At 37.4% G+C, this 20,977-nt stretch overlaps 2 protein-coding genes across 4 annotated transcripts in view; one reads left to right on the plus strand and one right to left on the minus strand.

Moving 5' to 3' along the window:
• Positions 1-20,977, minus strand: part of MAP3K2 (mitogen-activated protein kinase kinase kinase 2) — a 148,551-nt gene that overhangs the window by 87,592 nt on the left and 39,982 nt on the right. The gene's annotated exons all lie outside the window — the stretch shown is intronic.
• LOC117020096 (activated RNA polymerase II transcriptional coactivator p15-like) lies at positions 18,623-19,281 on the plus strand. Its single transcript, XM_033102340.1, has one exon. The coding sequence runs from the start codon at positions 18,663-18,665 to the stop codon at positions 19,044-19,046; it is 384 nt and encodes a 127-aa protein (XP_032958231.1). The 5' UTR covers positions 18,623-18,662; the 3' UTR covers positions 19,047-19,281.

A 20,977-nucleotide genomic window follows, 5' to 3' on the forward strand; every position in this document is an offset into this window, starting at 1 on the left:
ATCAATGAATGCTAAAACTAGTGGTTCAAAATATCCAATTATAAAGAAAAAAGAGTATCTTTTTAAGTGTAGAAATCTGTCAGAAAGCTTAGTAAAGTGATTAATATTAAGATCACTGGCAATGGGCAAATTAAAATCATTTACTACCTGATAGGATGCATTGAGAAGAATATCACATCACCTCTTATGATGTTCCTGCCAAAAATATACGTATAACCTAAATTGAGTCATGAGGAAGCAATGACAAACCCCCCAACTGACGGATAGTCTAAAAGTTAACTTCTCTCTAAATTTCAAAACAGTCAAGATCATGAAAGTCAAAAAGCACAGAAATATTGTTCCAGACAGAAAAAATAACTAAAGATACAACTAGATATAAAATACAATCGTAAGTGAATTACTGTGCTAAAAAGGACATTAATGAGACCACTGGCAAAATTTGAATGGGTTCTGTAGATCCGATGATACCATTCTGTCAATGTTAACTTCTTGAAAAGAGTTCCTTCAGTCTCTAGACTGATTATATGAAAAATTCAGTCTCTAGACGGACTACATGAAAAAATGCATTCCCTTATTTGGTAACCCGTTGTATTTACTACACACAATGAAATAAATTCGCTGATATAACAAGATACGGAGAAGATGAAGCTCTGGGCAATCGCTCCCGGATTTACCCTTTCATATGTGGGATTCCCTCATAAGATCACCAAAACTGTCAGACGTAAAACCTCGTAATTCACAGGGCAATGGATAAAGTATTCTAAAGGTTTCAGCCTCAACAGTGGAAACAGCACTAAACTAATCGATGTTCTAGTTCCATCTGACAAAGCTTAAAAGGAAGACACAAAGGATCTATTTCTGAATAACTTACTTGCATCATGGAACAAAGAATATTTATAGGAATACAAAAGTTGAGTGCCCAAGAAGGTAAAATTCGTATGTGGTACCAAATAAAAAAGTATCAAGTGTGAAAAGCAGAAAAATATGACTCAATCAATAGAGACACAGAAATGACACAAATATTACTACACAAGGTCATTAAATATACTTGTCATAGCTAGATTACATATATTCAAGGACGTAGAAGAAAGATGTTAAGTAGAGGCTTGGCAAGTATTTCCCTAATTTTCATTTTTTTTTTTTAATTAAAGTTTAGTGGGGTTACAATGGTTACTAAAGTTACATAGGTTACAGGTGTACAATTCTGTAACACATCATCCATTTATCACATTTTGTGTTCACCCCAGTCAGTTCTCCCTCCATCACCATATATTTGATCCCAATTACCCTCGTCTACCATCCCCCACCCCCCTTACCCTCTGGTAACCACTAAACTATTATCGGTGTCTATGAGTTTTTGTTTCTTCACTGGTTTGTCTTGTTCCTTTGTTATTTTCAGTTTTATATACCACATATCAGTGAAATCATATGGTTCTCGACTTTTTCTGTCTGACTTATTTTACTTGGCGTAACAATCTCAAGATCCATCCATGTTGTCAGAAATGGCACTATATCATCTTTTCTTACAGCAGAATAGTATTCCACTGTGTATAAATACCACAACTTCTTCATCCAATCATCTGTCAAAGGACACTGATTGTTTCCATGTCTTGGCCATTGTAAATAAATATGAAAAAGAGCACATATAACTTTATGGATAAATGTATTCAGATATTTGGGGAAGCTATCCGTGGGAGAGGGATTGCTGGGTCATAGGCTAATTCTTTTTTTTTTTTTTTAAGACTTTATTGGGGAAGGAGAACAGGACTTTATTGGGGAACAGTGTGTACTTCCAGGACATTTCCAAGTCAAGTTGTCCTTTCAATCTTAGTTGTGGAGGGCACAGCCCAGCTCCAGTTCCAGAGCTGTGTGTCTGTTTTTCTGCCAATACCATACTGTTTCGATTATTGTTGCCCTGTAGTACAAGCTGAAGTCAGAAAGTATGATAACTCCAGCTTTTTTCTCAGGACTGCTTTGGCTATTCAGTCTTTTGTGGTTCCATACAAAGCTGATGATTTTTTTGTTCTATTTCTTTAAAAAATGCCATTGGGATTTTGATGGGGATTGCATTAAATCTGTATATTGCTTTGGGTAATATGCCCATTTTAACTATGTTGATATTTCCAAAGCATGAACACGGAATGTCTTTCCATTTCTTTGTGTCCTCTTCAATTTCTTTAAAAATGTCATAGTTTTCAGTGTATAAGTCTTCCACATCCTTGGTTAAGTTTATTCCTAGCTATTTTATTCTTTTTGTTGCAATTGCAAAAGGAATTCCTTTTTAAAATTTTTTTCTGAGATGTCATTGTTAGTATATAGGAATACAACAGACTTTGTATTACCGTGTTTCCCCGAAAATAAAACCTAGCCAGACAATCAGTTCTAATGCGTCTTTTGCACAAAAATTAATATAAGATCAGGTCTTATGCTACTATAAGACCCGGAAAATAATATAATATGTAATATAATATATATAATAATAATATAATATATAATAAATATAATTTATGATACCAGGTCTTATATTGATTTTTGCTCCAAAAGACTCATTAGAGCTGACCGTCAGGCTAGATCTTATTTTCTGGGGAACATGGTGTTATATTTTCTCTGCACTGTTCCGGCTTGTCACACAATCGGGGGATTCCCTGCAAGGCGGGCTTCTCCTCTGTGAACTGGTTGCCTAGCTCTCAGGGCACTGCCTCCGTGGGGGGATGTGGAAAGCTCCCGAAGTTCCAAAGCTCTTCCTGCACCAGATTTAGAGCCCATGTGTTTCAGCAGTTCTGTTTACTCCTGCAGGGATCCGCCCAGATAGGTGGGGCCAGGGGCGGGTGGGTTGTGAGAGGTGGCCCAGAGCAATGGCGGCGACCACCAGCACTGACTGTCCTGCACCCAAGGCTCCCTCCCCTTCACTGGAACTAGTTGAGTCTACGGCTGTGGAGCCACAGTTCTCAGAACTGCAAATGTTGTTTGATGTGATACTGCTACTGTTCCGCTTCTAGCACTGGGGGGGTGGGTTAGGGTGAACTCTGGGAGGTTGGAGTGGGGGCGGCTAGGCTCTGTGTCTCTGTCTTCCATCCTCTGCTCAGCAATGAGGGCTTAAACCACGGTTTTCACCCTTCTTCCCTCAGTCTTTGCACCGAGGTCTCTGCCATGAGCGTTGGTTCAGCTGTGTTGTATGCTGATCCCTCAGGCGGCACTGTGGGCCAGAAGGGGAGTGCTAGCAGTCCAGATTCTTCCCGCTCCTGCCACTGCTGTAGCTCCAGAATGCAGGGAGCTCGGAGCTCCGGTCTGTGTTCTGCGTCTGCGCACAGCCCATGTCTCCGCACTTCCCTCTTCCCTACTCCCCCACTCGCCCAGTTTGCCCACCTTTAGATGAATTCTATTCCGTGTCTCTTAGCCCTGCCTGTGTGCTACACAGGGAGTCTTTTGTGGAGTTATAACTGTTCAATTTATTGTAAATTCCAGGGGAGATTTCAAAAGGCTCACCTCATGCCGCTGTTTCGATGATGTAATCTTCATTTTCATTTATTATAATTTTTATTAAAATACATTTAACATGCAAAATTATTAGTTTCAGGTGTACTACATAGTTATTCAACACTTACAAACCTAACAAAGTGATCACCACAATAAGTCTAGTAACCACCTGAAACTATACAAAGTTTTATCACAATATTATTGATCATATTCTCTATGATCACTATGCCGTGCAGTACATCCTCATGACTTATTTTATGACAGGAAATTTTTACCTCTTATTCCCTTTAACCTTTTTCACTCCCCCCTCCCCATTCCCTTCTGGCAACCATCAGTTTGTTCTTTTTATCTGTAAGATTCTATTTTATTCTGTTTGTTCATTTTTGTTTTTTAGATTCCACATATAAGTGAAGTTATATAGTATATGCCCTTCTCTGTATGACTTATCTCACATAGCATGATACCCTCTAGAGGTCCGTCCACGTTGTCACAAATGGCAAGACTTCAGTCTTTTCATGGCTTAGTAATATTTCAGTGTATATGTATGTGTGTGTGTGTGTGTATATATATGTGTGTGTGTGTATATATATATATACACACACACACACACACACACACACATATATATACCACATATTCTTTATTCATTCATCTATCAATTGACATTTTAGGTTGCTTCCATATCTTAGCTATTGAAAATAATGCTGCAGTGAACAGGTAGATACCCAGAAGTAGAACTGCTGGGTCATATGGTAGTTCTGTTTTTAATTTAGTTTGAAATTAACTTCCATACTGTTTTCCTTAATGGCTGTACCAGTCTGCAATCCCACCAACAGTTCATGAAAGATTTTTAATGGAATTTTACAGAAGAAAATACAGTATCTAAGATGAGAAATACATTGCAAAGGATTAAGATCAGTAAACCAGACAATGAGAAAAAAGCATCAGTTAACACGTAACATAAAATGGTTAAAAACGAAACAATAAAAAGAGTGGGAGAAAATGAACAGAACATCAGTGAATGCTAAGAAAATTTGAAGCAGCCTAATACACGTGTAACTGAAGTTCTCAAATGACAATAGTGTATTTGAAGACACACCAAAATTGCTTCAAATTTGACTTTAACTGCAAACCCATACATCCAGAAAGTTCAACAAACTCCAAGCACAAGAAATAAGAAAATACTATACTAAGGTATAGCACAATCCAATTGCTTAAAAGACAGTGTATGTATATGTATATGTGTGTGTGTGTGTGTGTGTGTGTGTGTGTGTGTATATGGAAATAATACTAAGGATAACAGACTTCTCACCGTGAACAATGTAAGCCAGAAGACGGGAGCAACATCTCTAAAATACTGAAAGAAAAAACTGTTAACATAGAATTCTAGAACTCAGAAATGTATCACTCTAAAACAAAGGAGAAATAAAGACTTTTGCTTATATTTAACAACAAAAATAATTAGTAATAAGCCTGGAGAAAATTACCATTAAATACACTTCAAAAGACAAGAAAAGTTGAAAGGAGTCATTCAGGGAAAGGGAAAATGACATCAAATGTAAATTAGGCACAATACAAAAAATGAAGAGCAGAAGAAATGGTAAATATGTGGATATATAAAAGAAATGTTTTCCTACATTAAAAATCCCTTTAAGAAGGTACTACTTATTTATGAGGTTTGAAATACATACAAAAACTAAAAGCATCACAACAACAGAACAGAGGCCAGAAGAGGGGGGTAGAGAATGAAAGTATACTATTATAAGTTTCTTACAGTCTACATTAAGCGATATATACCGTGTTTCCCCAAAAATAAGACCTCGCCGGACCATCAGCTCTAATGCGTCTTTTGGAGCAAAAATTAATATAAGACCCGGTCTATAAGACCGGGTATAATATAATATAATATAATATAACATAATTAATATAATACTGGGTCTTATATTAATTTTTGCTCCAAAAGACGCATTAGAGCTGATGGTCCAACGAGGTCTTATTTTCCAGGAAACACGGTATGTCATTTTGTTTAAAGCCACTGAACCTATTGATGACATTAAGTGAGAACTTACTATGTGTATCTTTAAATGATCACAGTCTACCTTCAAGTAATACTGTGTTTTCCCGAAAATAAGACCTGATCAGCTCTAATGCGTCTTTTGGAGCAAAAACTAACATAAGACCAGTATTATATTATATTATATTACATTATATTATATCATTATTATATTATATTATACTATGTTGTATTATACCCGGCTTTATAGTAAAATAAGATGGGGTCTTATAATAATTTTTGTTCCAAAAGATGCATTAGAGCTGATTGTCCAACTAGGTCTTATTTTCGGGGAAACAGTATAATGAAACCAAATCTACCATAGGCTAGTTGATATAAACAAGAGTTAAGTTCCTCATCAGTGTTATAACAAAATGATGTTGAGACCTGCTGTACTATAAACTCTAGGGCAAACACTAAAAAAAAGTATTAAAAAGCTAGAGCTGATTTGCCAACAACAACAAAAATGTAATGCAGTAATAAAAAATATTCAATCCAAAATAACCCAAAAAAGAAAAGGAAACAACCAATAGTTCCCCTCCCCTAAAAAGCAAAATAATGAATTAAACCCCAACCATAGCAATAATCTCATTAAATACAAATGGTGTAAACACTAGAATTAAAAAGCAGACGTGGTCAAATTGAATTTTTTTAAAAAGCAATAATCAACTGTTTGCTGATAACAAGAAACTAACTTTAAAGATAATGATGATGGCTGATTAAAATGAAGGAAAAGAACACAAATCAAAATAAAGCTAGAATTGCTATATTACCTACCAAAGTAGATTTTAGAGCAATGAACATTAAGAGGAATAAGGGCATTTCTTTATTACAAAGGCATTCATATATCAAGAGAATATAACAAACAGTACTATGCAATTTTGAACTTAAAAGAGCTTCAAAATACCTGAATAAAATCTAATAGAAATAAAAGGGACAATTCCATAATTATAGTGGGAGATTTTTAACATCCTTCTCTAAATATGTGATAGAACAACCAAACAAAAATGAATAAGACTACAGAAGACCTGAAGAGCACTATTAGCCAACTTGATGTTTTTAGAACCTTCCGTTTCAAGTTCACATAGAATATTTAACAAGATAAACCAATGTCTGGCCATGAAACAAAATTCAATATAGTTAATATAACAATACAATTTTATTTCAACAAACATAACTTACTAAATATCTTGAAGTAATTTCTTTTAAATCATATCACACAAAGTATGTTCTCTGATTACAAATAAAATTAAGAATCAAAGGAAATACATTAGGAAAATCCCAAGTATTTGGAAACTAAATAACACCCACCTAGATAACCCACAGGTCAAAGATGAAATCAAAAGGTAAAGTAGAAAGTATTTAGAACTTTCCAAATGAAAACTTCATAAACAAAAACTTGTGGAATGCACCTTAAAGGAAATTTAGCACTAAAAATTCCTACATTAGAGAGAAGAAAAGTCTCAATAACCTGTTTAGATAAACATATTAGAAAAAAGGATCAAATTAAAGCCAAAATTGAGAAAAAATCAGAGTGCAAACAAAACAGAACAGAATGACATTAGAAAAAACAATAAAACAGTTGCTTCTTTCAGAAAAATCAATGAAATTCTTAAACTACCAGCCAGAATGATCAGTAAATAAAGACAAATACAAAATTACCAATATCAGAAGAGAGGTGACAAAACTATAGAGTCTACAAATATAAAAAGATAACAATAAAATATTATGAAGTTTATACAATCAGTTAAACAACTTAGATGCAATGAACATATTTCTTAAAAGAAGCAAACAACAAAATTGACCCAAGAAGAAACAGATAACCTGATAAGTACTATATCTGATACAGAAACTTAATTTGTAGTTAAAAATCTTCCCACAAAGATAATGCCAGGCCAACATGGCTTCACTGGTTAACTCTACTAAATAACTAAGGAAGAAGTAATACCAATTTTACATGATCATTTACAGAATATTAAAAAGGAGGAAATCCCAACTCATTCTGTGAGAACAGCATCACTCTCATACTAAACCCAAAGAGATTTAAAAAAACAAAAAAAACGAACAAAGAAACCCAAATACCAATCCTGGGTACAAGAATTCACAACTAAATTGTAGCAAACTGGATCCAGGAATATCTGAAATGGATAATATGTTGTGAAAAGCAGAATTTATTTATTCCAGGAATGCAGAGTTGCTTTACATTGGAAAGTAAATCAATGTAATTCATTATATTAGCAAACTGAGAAAAGAAAAACCATACAATTATCTCAACACAGAAAATGCATTTGACAAAATCAAAGTTACAGTCCTGAATTTTTAAAAAATCTCAGCAAAGAATAGAAAGAACCTTCAACTTGATAAAGGCATCTACAAAAAACAGCCAACGTCTTTCTATTGGTGAAAGACTGAATGCCTTCCCCTAGATAAAAAATAAGGCAAGTGATAAAGGAGCCAAAACAACTCAAAGAGGAAAAAACAGTCTTTTCAACAAATGGTTCTGGGACTAGACAGCCACATTCAAAAGAATGAAGTTGTACCCTTACCTCACACCACGTACAAAAATTAACTCAGAATAAATCAAAGACGTGAATGTCAGAGCTAAGCCTGTAAAACTCTCATAATAAAACATGGTAGTAAATCTTCATGACTTTGGCTAAGCCATGGTTTCTTAGATATGACATCAAAAGTATACACAACAAAAGATAAATTAGATCTCATCAAAATTAAAGGACTTTGTGGTTCAATGGATATCACCAAGAAAGTGAAAAGCTGCACAGCAAAGAAAACTATCGATAAAATGAAAACGCAACCTATTAAATGGGAGAAAATATTCGCAAATCATATATCTGATAAGGGGTTAATATCCAAAATATATAAGGAACTCAAAAGCAAAAGAACAAACAACCTGATTTAAAATGGACAGAGGAACTGAATAGACATTTTTCCAAAGATGTAAAGATGGCCAACAGGTACAGGAAAAGGTGCTCAACTTCACTAATTACCAGGGAAATGCAAAGCAAAACCACAATGAGATACCACCTCACCAGTTAGAATGACTAACATCAAAAAGACAAGAAATAACAAGTGTTGGCAAGAATGTGGAGAAAGAACCCTTGTGCACCACTGGTGGGAATGTAAAGTGGTGTAACCACTATGGAAAACAGTATGGAGGTTTCTCAAAAAATTAAAAATAGAGCTGCCATGTGGCCCACCAATTCCATTTCTGGGGATTAACCCAAAAGGAAACGAAACACTAACTTTAATAGACATATGCACCCCCATGTTTAATGTGGTATATACAATAAGCATGACATGGAAGCAACCTAAATGTCCATCAGTATATGAATGAAGAAAATGTGATACACACACACACACACACACACACACACACACAGTGTGCGTGTGCGCACGTAATATTGTTCAACCACAAAGTAAAAAGGAAATCTTGCCATTTCTGACATGATGGACCTTGAAGGCGTTATGCTAAGTGAAAAAAAGTACAAACAAGACAAATACTATACTATACGATTGCACTTACATATGTAATCTAAAAAAAACAAAAACAAAAAACCAAAATCACAAATACAGAAAATAGCTTGGTTGTTGCCAGAGGCAGGGGGTTAGGGGTGGGTAAGATGGGTGGGGGGGGGTCACAAGGTACAAACTTCTAGTTATAAAATAAGTAAGTCTTGGGAATATAAAGTACAGCAATGGTGACTATATTTAATAATACTGTATTGTTTATTTGAAAGTTGCTAAGAGTAGATCTTAAAAGTTCTCATCACAAGAAAAAAAATTGTAACTGTATTGATGGATGTTAACTATTACTGTGATGATCATTTTGTAATATATACAAATATTAAATCATTATGTTGTACATCCGAAAGTATTACAATGTTATATGTCAAATTACATGCCAATAAAAAAGAAAAAGAAAACAGAGACGTATAGAGGTTAAGATGTGTCCCCTAGCTATTAGAGGATAAGTTGAAATCTAACCCCACCTGTTCTAGTCTACACCCTTACTCTTTATTACAGTATTATACCATCTCCTACTGAAGTGTTCTGAACATCTTTTTCTAACTTATTGATAAGATTTAAATTTTTAAGGTGGAGTTAACATCTGACTAAAACTGGCATAAAATTCTATATAAACTTCTCTTACTAAAAATATAGATTTGGAAACTTCTAACTCTCCTCCAGAACACCCGAAAGTAAACAAAATTTTTTTTTAAGTGGAAAAAAAAAATCCACAGAATGGGAGAAAATTTTTGCAAAGCACATACATAATAAGGAACTTGTACTAGAATATATAAAGAACTCTTACAACTCAATAATAAAGACTTTTTTAAAAAAAGATTTTATTGGGGAAGGGGAACAGGACTTTATTGGGGAACAGTGTGTACTTCCAGGACATTTCCAAGTCAAGTCGTCCTTTCAGTCTTAGTTGTAGAGGGCGCAGCTGAGCTCCAGGTCCAGTTGCCGTTGCTAGTTGCAGGGGGCACAGCCCACCATCCCTTGCGGGAGTCGAACCCGGCAACCCTCTGGTTGAGAGGACAAACTCCAAACAACTGAGCCATCGGGAGCTCAGTGGCAGCTCAGCTTAAGGTGCCGTGTTCAATTTTAGTTGCAGGGGGTGCTGCCCACCATCCCTTGCAGGACTCAAGGTATCGAACTGGCAACCTTGTGGTTGAGAGCCCACTGGCCCATGTGGGAATCGAACCGGCAGCCTTCGGAGTTAGGAGCATGGAGCTCTAACCGCCTGAGCCACCGGGCTGGCCCCTAAAGACATTTTTTAATGTGCTAAGGATATAGATAGGTTTTTCTCTAAGAAAGATACAGATATGGCCAATAAGTACATGAAAAGATGTTCAACATCATTAATCTTCAGAGAAATGCAAATCAAAAACACAATGACATACCATTTCACATACACTAGGACGGTTATAATTTTAAAAAGTGTTGACAAGATGTGAAGAAATTGGAACCTTTATATACACTCTGGCAGAAACGTAAAATGGTGTAGCCACTTAGGAAAACAGTCTAGAAGATTCACACAAGGTTAAACAGTGCTACTATACGATCCAGCAGTCCTACTACGCAAGAGAACTGAAAACATATGTCCACACAAAAACTTGCACACAAGTGTTCACAGCAGCATTTTTCATAATAGCCAAAAAGTGGAAAACCCAAATGTCCATCAACTAATGAATTAATAAATAAATGTGGTATATCCACGAAACAATATTATTCTGCCATAAAAAGCAATGGAGTAACATAGATGAACCTTGAAAACATTATGCTAAGTGAAAGAAATCAGTCATAAACGACCACATATTATATGATTTCATGAATATGAGATGTCCAGAAGAGGCAAACTTCCAGAGCCAGAAAGTAAACTAGTGGTTGCCCAGGGCTGAGAGGATTGGGGAGTGGAGGGGAGGGGAGAGAATGAGAGGATTGTCGGGGGGAATGGGAGGATTGGGGGGGATGGTGAAGGGTACAAAGTATCTTTTTGGTATAATGAAAATGTTCTAAAATTGATTGCAATGCTGGTTGCACAACTCTGTAATATTACTAAAAACCACTGAATTATACACTTCAAATGGATGAATTATAGCTCAAGGACAAGGAGCTTGAGTTAAGGGGAAAGAAAAATATTTTCTGTAAACGGTTTCCAGAATAAATTGGATACCTTACTTCACAACATACAAAAATTAAGAATGCATCACAGATCTGACTATGGGAACTAAAACTAGGGGCAGCCGGATCGCTCAGTTGATTAGAAGGCAAGCTCTGAACAACAGGGTTGCTGGCTGGATTCCCACATAGGCCAGTGAGCTGCGCTCTCCACAACTAGATTGAAGACAACGAGCTGCCGCTGAGCTTGTGAAGGGGCGGCCTGATGGCTCAGTTGGTTTAGAGCGCAAGCTCTCAACAAGAAGGTTGCGGGTTCAATTCCCACAAGGGATGGTGGGCTGTGTCCCCTGCAACTAGAAAACGGCAGCTGGACCTGGAGGTGAGCTGCGCCCTCCACAACTAGACTGAAGGACAACAACTGGGAGCTGATGGGCCCTGGAGAAACATACTGTTCCCCAATAGTCCCCAATAAAAATTTTTTTAAAAACCTAAACTATAAAACTACTAGGAAAAAAAACTTAGTGACCTTGAGCTTGTGAAAGATTTCATTTTTTTAGTGTCTTTTGAAGAGCAACAGTAAAAATTTCAAAAGAAAAAAAATACATTCAACTACATCAAAATTAGTAACTTTTGTTCTTCAAAACACACTATGAAGAAAATGAAAATGCAAGCCACGGACTAGGAGAAAATATGTACAAAACATGTTCAAAAAAGGATTTGTATCTAGAACATGCAGAATAAATACTCTTAAAACCCAAACAACCCGATAAAGACAAGGGCAGAAGATCTGGACCTACATTTCACCAAAAAAAATAGACAGATGACAAACACATGAAAGACGCTTAACATCAGGAGTTACTGCAGAAACGCACACAAAACCACAGTGCAATTCCCACAGGCTGGCCACCTTTAATGTCTGCAAGGGTGCTATGCGGCTACGCTCACGCTGCTACTGAGGATGTCAGATGGCACAATCAACAGAAAGCAGTCCAGCAGTTTCTTACAAAATTAAACATACTCTTGCCATACAGTCCATGTTCCCGGGTATTTACTCAAATGTTCACTTATATTACCATGAGTTGAAAACTTACATCCACACAAAACCTGTACACAGATGTTTATGGCAGCTTTATTCATAACTGCCAAAACTTGGAAGCAACTAAGATATCCTTCAATAGGTGAGTAGATAAAGAAACCATGGGATATCCAATGGATAAGAAGAAATGAGCTATCAGGCCACAAAAAGACATGCAGAGACCTCAAAGGCATACTGCCTAGTGAAAGAAGCCAATCTGAAAAGGCTAGGTACATACTGTATGATTCCAAGTATATAACATTCTAGAAGAGGCAAAACTAGGGAGACAGTAAAATCATCAGTGGCTGCTAGGGGCTCAAGGAAAGGAGGAAGGAAAGGAGGGAGGGAGGGAGGCAGGGAGGGAGGGAGGCAGGGAGGGAGGGAGGGAGGAGTCGGTAGACCACAAGGGACTTTTAGGGCAGTGAAACTATTCTGCATACTGTATCAATGGTAGACACATGCCATACATTGGTCAACACCCATAAGATGTGCAATACAAGAGTGAACCCTAATGTAAACTGTGGACTTTAGTCATAGTTAATGATAATGTATCAATATAGGGTAATCAATTGTTATTAAATGTATCAAGTAACGCAAGATGTTAATAATAGAAGAAATGAGGAGGGGTGGGGGGATGTGGGAACTCTGTACTTTACACTCAGTTTTTCTGTAAACCTACAACTTCAAAAAAATATGTAAAATTCCCTGCTTTTCACCTTTGGAAAGAAGCAGGGGAGAATGAAAAAACAACCCCACAATGCTATTCCAAAAGAACAGCCATCTTAAGTGTTGGCAAGGATGTTATGCAACTAAAATATTCACACTGCTGGTAAGAATGGCAAACGGCACAACCACTTTAGAAAACAGTTTGGGAACTTCTTATGGCCCACCCATTCCACTCCTAGGTATTTAACTCAAGAAAAATAAAAGCAGATGTGCACACAAATACTTGCACACAAATGTTCACAGCGGCTTTATGTGTAATAGCCCCAAATTGAAAACTCAAATGTCCATCACCAGGTGAATAGCTCATTTATGGTGACAAAAAGCAGATCATTGGTTGCCTAGGGACAATGTATAGAGGCAAGATAGTGATGGGATTACAAACAGGCATGAAGAAATGTGAATGTATACTATCTTGACAAAGGTTCTGATTTCATAGATACATACATATCAAAATTTACCAAATTACATTCTTTCAATGTGCAGTCTATGTCAATTATCTCAATCAAGCTATGCAATCATTTTGCACATATGTAGGGCAAATTACATGTCCCAATTTGCATATGAACTAAAACTAGATTATAAATTTCTTAAAGGTTTATTTTACTGATTCCCTTACACCTCTTAAGATTTTCAATAACTATTCAGTGAATTTTAAAATTAAAATAGTAAGGAAAAAGAAAAACCAATATGAATGCATCCATTTAAAAGTCAATTATATACTCTAACCACTCAATAAAAAATTACCATTAAGAAAACATCCATACATAGCCTTTTATGTCTAAAACAGAATGGAATAATATATTCAAAATGGTAAGGGAAAAATAACTACCAATCTAGATTTTCATGCACAACTAAAGTATTCAAGAACAAGACTAAAGATTTCGACAAACAAAAATCAGTTTACCATCAACAGACACTTAGCTGAGGAACTTCTAAAGGATATATTTCAAAAAGAAGAAAAGTGATTCTAGAAGAAAAGCTAGCAAGACACTGGTTAACACAGTAAACTAAATAAGTATTAATTACATAAAACAAAAACAAAAGCTTAGCTCGGGGAAGTGAGAAGAACAAGGTATTATAGAATACTGAACAACTACAACAAAAGGAGTGATCGAAGGTTTTATAGAATACTGAACAACTACAACAAAGGGAGTGATCGAAGTTCTTCACCCATAGTGGCCTTCTTCAGGAAGCTTGTCCCTTCTACCACCACCACCTCCAAAGGACCACTTGATTACTAAGTGTCACCAAATCAGCACCGTGTAGTCCCACACCCTTGGCCATAACTGACTGATGGTCCAGAGGTTGGCAACTGGCAGCAGCAAACACAGACAATCTCTAGAAATTACAGACAGATCACCAAAATCAGCGTGGGCGTCACTAGGCACTGAGCTGTGCTAACGCAGCGCTGCAAGCCTTGTTGATACCCACCTTCTATTTGTGCTCTGTCGGAAATGCTTCCTCCCCCTTTTCCACTGGTCCAAACCATCTTTTAAGGACCCAGCTTAACCCTTCCTCATCCCCCTCCCCTGGTCATCTTTCCCTCTCTCAATGATAGTAGCGGAAAATAATCCTTCTCTGTGGACTGTCAGTGTGCCCAGCAGTTATGTACATCACCACCTACTCTGGAATATAGTGCAGCACTTGCTGCCTCTCCACTCATTATGACAGAGTCATCTTTCTTAAAGGATATTACCTCATATAATAGCTTCCTAATTAACCACTCTACATGTTTACAAGTGTTCTCTGAAGCTAGATTACAACATTCTCAAATATAGATATACATCTACTTTACCTTATCTCCTTCCATCTTCTTTCCTCTCTACTTCTCCCCTCCCCTTTCAAAATACACTTTCCTATTTCTCAATCCCTTCTCATTACTATAATAAAAGCTACTATTAATATTTGTTATAGTTTGCAAATTGGTAACACTCTGCTAAATGCTTTACAAACATTTCATTTAATCCTCATAACAATTTCTTAAGGTAGATATTATCTCCCCATTTCACAAAGGAGGATAATGGCTTGGAGAATTTAAAGAACTTGCTTTCTCAGAGTAGGATGCACCTAGATCTACAAAATATCACTGTGGACTCCCACAGCTATCACATCCCCCACTATGCCCCCCACACCCTCACCTGCTGTGGCCTTTATACTGTGTTTAACTTGGGTAAGTCCAAGCTACATTTACCAGAATTCTCTTCCCATATGGTTCCAGGTTAGAGTTGGCCAAAGGAGAAAATGACTCTAAAGATCATAGCTAGACAGACAGATGCAGAGTTGCCAGCGGATCCCACCATGTCTCTGCTCTCCCCTGTTCTGCATGGAGTAGTCTTCCTGACTGCCAACCGTGCGGGCCAAATGGCAACCTCACGTCCAACACCAAAATCCTGACTGCTTTCCACCAGCTCTACTGTGGTCTCGACCTAGCAGCTGGGCATCCCCGGCTTCTTAGATTCACCCCCCATCCTGACTTGATCACCGCACCACTACTTCAAGAACGCCGATTGGTGACTTTTCTCTGGTCTGACAATTCCCTTTTACAGACTCCAATTTTTTAGTTTCTCCCACAATTCTTCAAATTCTCCAAGCTTGTTTCTTCCTCTGTGAAATGGGGAGGTATTATCTATAAGAGCACTGTATAAAGTCTTACTCCTTTCATAAATCCCTTATTCCTTATCATAGCAGGTCTGCTTCCCTGACTGCACCCTAACTAATCCAACTACTCAAGCTTTCTCCAAATCTACTGACAAGAAATATCTGCACCTCTCCCTTCTGAGACCTTTCTGCATAACCAAATGTAGGCCATTAAGCTCTCTCAGAGCCTCCAGTCAAGCCTTCCTTCCTCGGTCCTGTGCTGCCATCGTTGCTTCCAAACAGGCTGCAGTGTCCCTCATTCTAAAGAAGCTGTATCTCCCTCCTTTATCTTCCCGTTTGCAAAAAAAAGGCAAGGTTTAAATGAAAGAGAACACACTAGAGTGGGTATCATATTAATAAATGTCAGTACCAACTTATTAACTAAAGACAAAACAAGCTAAGAGCATATGGGTTACTTCTATGCATTGGTCAGACATGTGACGATAGAGAAAGAAATAAGGACACAGAAAGATTCTGAGGAGAAAAAAGTGTTGATATGTGGTTTGTCCCAAATGTTTTTTCACTGGGAAGCAGGGAAGTTTCAATTTTCCCCCCAGATCTAAATCAAAACAATTTTTTTAATTATTAGTTTCAGATGTACAAAGAAGTTTCTTTGCATGTAATCATTTTGAATTTATCCAAGTAGTATCCCTAGACTATTTTAAAATTTCTAGGAGGCATAAAAGAGTGCAGATATAATTTTTCCGACAAGTTTTTTTTTTTCTTTTCAAAAAAGACCTCCCCTCCCTTTTTGGCTAAAGCATTTCCAAAAACATATTTCACTAGTCTTGGTTCCCCATTTGTAACATGAAAATAACTCAGTTCTTCTGTTACTTTCCAAAGCTCAATGCTCACTGTCCTGGATTTCATCACGAACCTGTCCCACGAGTGATTCTGATCTCTATCAGATCAGTCCTGAAGCTGTTCATTCACTCTTTGAATGGGTATTTACCCAGAGCCTACCATAAGTCAAGCATAGTTCAACACAAGGTATCTGGCTATATTCTGACAAATTAATCACATTTAAACAAAGCTATTTATCTTTCCGATGCTACCCTATAACAAATCTTCCCTGGACTGCTGTCATTTTAATAACTTCCCAAGCAAGAAAACGTAAATCTTTTGACTCTTTATTATTTTCTATTAAGTTGTGGATCTCACAGAAGCACAGGCTAGACAGGTCTTTAAGAAATCACCAGGGCAATTGTTTCAAACTCAGCAGTGTTGAAGTCACTCTGTCACAGTCTTATACTAATTAATGTCAGAGTTAAGACCAAACTCAGGCTTCCTACCTACCATCAGTGTTCAACATACAGTAAGGAATAGTTTGTGGTATTCTCTTCAAGAAAACTCCCCGCAAGAAATCCCTCAGGTGGATTACGTCATAAAAATGGTGGCATGAGGTGAGCCTCTTGAAATCTCCCCCTGGAACTTACAACAAATTCAACAACTATAATTCCACAGAGGACTCCCTGCACAGCAGACAGGCAAAACTAAAAGATGCACAACTGAAATAATCTAAAGGTGGGCGAGTGGGGGAGTAGGGAAGAGGGAAGTGCGGAGACATGGGCTGTGCGCAGACGCAGAACACAGACCGGAGCTCCGAGCTCCCTGCATTCTGGAGCTACAGCAGTGGCAGGAGCGGGAAGAATCTGGACTGCTAGCACTCCCCTTCTGGCCCACAGTGCCGCCTGAGGGATCAGCATACAACACAGCTGAACCAACGCTCATGGCAGAGACCTCGTGCAAAGACTGAGGGAAGAAGGGTGAAAACCGTGGTTTAAGCCCTCACTGCTGAGCAGAGGATGGAAGACAGAGACACAGAGCTTAGCCGCCCCCACTCCAACCTCCCAGAGTTCACCCTAACCCACCCCCCCAGTGCTAGAAGCGGAACAGTAGCAGTATCACATCAAACAACATTTGCAGTTCTGAGAACTGTGGCTCCACAGCCGTAGACTCAACTAGTTCCAGTGAAGGGGAGGGAGCCTTGGGTGCAGGACAGTCAGTGCTGGTGGTCGCCGCCAGAACTGCTGAAACACATGGGCTCTAAATCTGGTGCAGGAAGAGCTTTGGAACTTCGGGAGCTTTCCACATCCCCCCACGGAGGCAGTGCCCTGAGAGCTAGGCAACCAGTTCACAGAGGAGAAACCCGCCTTGCAGGGAATCCCCCGATTGTGTGACAAGCCGGAGCAGTGCAGTAAATATAACACTACAGCATGAGAAAGAATAAAAGGCTACAGTCAGAGAGAAAATAAAACATTCTAACAACACCTACTGGAAAACAAAAAGAAAAACCACTTCCTGTTAAACTGTTGCAGAACCCACTCCTGTAGATGTCTAGGCAGAAAAATAATAACTCATTAATTGCCATGAATAACCAAGGGAACAAAACAGCTCAGGCAGAAAAGGGAAAGACTCCAGAAAACGAACTTTAAGACATGGAATATGTGACTTAAATGACAGAGAATTCAAAATTGCAGTTCTTAAAAAACAAAACGAGATGCAAGAAAACACAGACAGGCAGTCTGATGAACGGAGAATCACAATCAAAGAACAAAATGAACATTTTACCAAAGAAACTGGAATTTTAAAAGAAAACCAAATAGAATTTCTAGAGATTAAGAACTTAATAAAAGATATGAAGAATGAAATAGCCAGCTTAGGTAGTAGAGTTGACCAGATGGAGGAAAGAATCAGTGACATCGAGATAGAAACCTGGAAATTACACAGATGGAAGAAAAGAGAGACTTGAGACTTAAAAGACATGAAAGAACTCTACAAGAACTTTCTGACTCCATCAGAAAGAGCAATATAAGAATAATGGGCATACCAGAAGGAGAAGAAAGAGAGAAGAGAACAGAGAGTTATTCAAACAACTAGTCAACGAGAACTTCCCAAACTTGTGGAAAGAACTGGCTCTTCGAATCCAAAAGGCAAATAGAACACCTAATTACCTCAATCCCAACAGGCCTTCTCCAAGGCACATTGTCAAAAATTAACGACAGAGTCGCGAGCGAGCGAGCACTAGGTTGTTAGACTAGGAATGGAGCAATGCCTAAATCAAAGGAACTTGTTTCTTCAAGCTCTTCTGGCAGCGATTCTGACAGTGAAGTTGACAAAAAGTTAAAGAGGAAAAACCAAGTTACTCCAGAAAAACCTGTAAAGAAGCAAAAAACTGGTGAAACTTCAAGAGCCCTGGCGTCTTCTAAGCAGAGTAGCAGCAGCAGAGATGATAACATGTTTCAGATTGGAAAGATGAGGTACGTCAGCGTTCGAGACTTTAAAGGGAAAGTCCTAATTGATATTAGAGAATATTGGATGGATCCAGAAGGTGAAATGAAACCAGAAAGAAAAGGTATTTCTTTAAATCCGGAGCAGTGGAGCCAGCTGAAGGAACAGATTTCTGACATTGATGATGCAGTAAGAAAACTGTAAAATCAGAGCCATATAAAACCTATACTGTTCTAGTTGTTTTAATCTGTCTTTTTACATTGGCTTTTGTTTTCTAAACGTTGTTTTCCAAGCTATTGTATATTTGGATTGCAGAAGACTTTGTAAGAATACTTTTTTTTTTTAATGTTCATTATTAAAAATGTTCTGAATGAAACTGTCAACTTTATTAAGGAAGATTTCTTTGTGCCCACCACCTAGTGTAAAATAAAATCAAGTAATACAAAAAAAAAAAAAATTAACGACAAAGAATCCTCAAGGCAGCCAGGGAAAAGAAGACGGTAACCTACAAAGGAAAACCCATTAGATTATCATCAGATTTTTCAGCAGAAACTCTACAAACCAGAAGGGAGTGGAATAAAATATTCAAACTATTGAAAGAGAGAAATTACGAGCCAAGAATAATATATCAAGAAGATATCCTTTAGCTATGAAGAAGGAAAAAAGAACCTTTCTAGACATACAGAAGCTGAAGGAATTTTCTAACACATCACCTGCACTACAAGAAATACTGAAGGAGGCTATTCGACCTGAAACAAAAAACCAAAAGGATACAAAACCATGAGTAGTATTATATACAGACAGAAGCAGGAAATCGCAACCCCCTACACCAAATAGGATATTGTATATTTAAACATAACATACAGGGGGGAAAAAAACTTTAAAAAAATGAGGAAAAAGACAATTTACTTCTGCAGCACAGAAATCAACTCACAGCATAAATAGGGACAATTTGTGACAACAAAAACATAAAAGGGGAGAGAGTAAAGGTCTAAATGGGCACAAGGGAATAGAAAAAAAGGTATACTGAAGAAAATGGAATACTCTAAATATCAATCTTTCTTTTACAGAACTTAATGGTAACCACTCAAAAAAAATCCAGAACTGAAATATATAAAACACAAAAAGAATACAGGAAAAAAATCATAGAATACTACCACACTGAAACAACAGACAGCAACAGAATGACAAAGAAACAATGGAGACACCACCCTACAAGAAAACTAAAGATAAAATGACAGGAAATCGTCACATATCAATAATCACCCTAAATGTCAATGGACTGAACTCACCAATAAAAAGGCGCAGAGTAGCAGATTGGATCAAAAAACTAAACCCATCCATATGCTGCTTCCAAGAGACACATCTCAGCTACAAGGACAAACACAGATTCTAAGTGAAAGGATGGAAATTGACACTCCAAGCAAATGGTATCCAGAGAAAATTAGGTGTAGCCATACTGATATCAGATGAAACAGACTTCAGGATAAAAAAGGTATCAAGAGACAAAGATGGATATTTCATAATGATAAAAGGGACTATACAACAAGAAGACATAGGAGTCATCAATATTTACCCCCAACCAGGGAGCACTGAAATATACTAAGCAAGTACTAACAGAACTAAAGGGGAAAACTGACCAAAACACAATTATAGCAGGGGACCAAAATACATCATTGACAACTATGGATAGATCATCTAAACAGAAAATAATGAAAGAGCAGCCCTAAATGACACATTAGATGAAATGGACATAATTGACATTTATAGAGCACTTCATCCTAAAACATCAGACTATACATTTTTTCTAGTGTACATGAAACATTCTCAAGGATAGACCATATATTGGGACATAAAACTAGCCTCAGCAAATTTAAGACGATTGAAATCATCCCAAGCATATTCTCTGATCACAAGACTTTCAAATTGGGTATCAACTGCAAAAAGAAAGCAGGAAAAAACACAAATACGCGGAGATCAAACAACATACTTTTAAAGAATGTTCTTGGGTCAAAGAAGAAATTAGAAGAGAGATCAAAAGATACATAGAAACAAATGAGAATGAAAATGCATCCTACCAAAAATTTTGAGATACAGGAAAAGCAGTTTTAAGAGGGAAATTTATATCATTACAG

Source organism: Rhinolophus ferrumequinum, unplaced genomic scaffold (genome assembly GCF_004115265.2).
Source record: "Rhinolophus ferrumequinum isolate MPI-CBG mRhiFer1 unplaced genomic scaffold, mRhiFer1_v1.p scaffold_84_arrow_ctg1, whole genome shotgun sequence".
Taxonomy (NCBI): domain Eukaryota; kingdom Metazoa; phylum Chordata; class Mammalia; order Chiroptera; family Rhinolophidae; genus Rhinolophus; species Rhinolophus ferrumequinum.

Bases quoted from the DNA above. Each gene is read 5' to 3' on its own strand.
- LOC117020096 (XM_033102340.1), top strand. From the start codon at position 18,663: ATGCCTAAATCAAAGGAACTTGTTTCTTCAAGCTCTTCTGGCAGCGAT.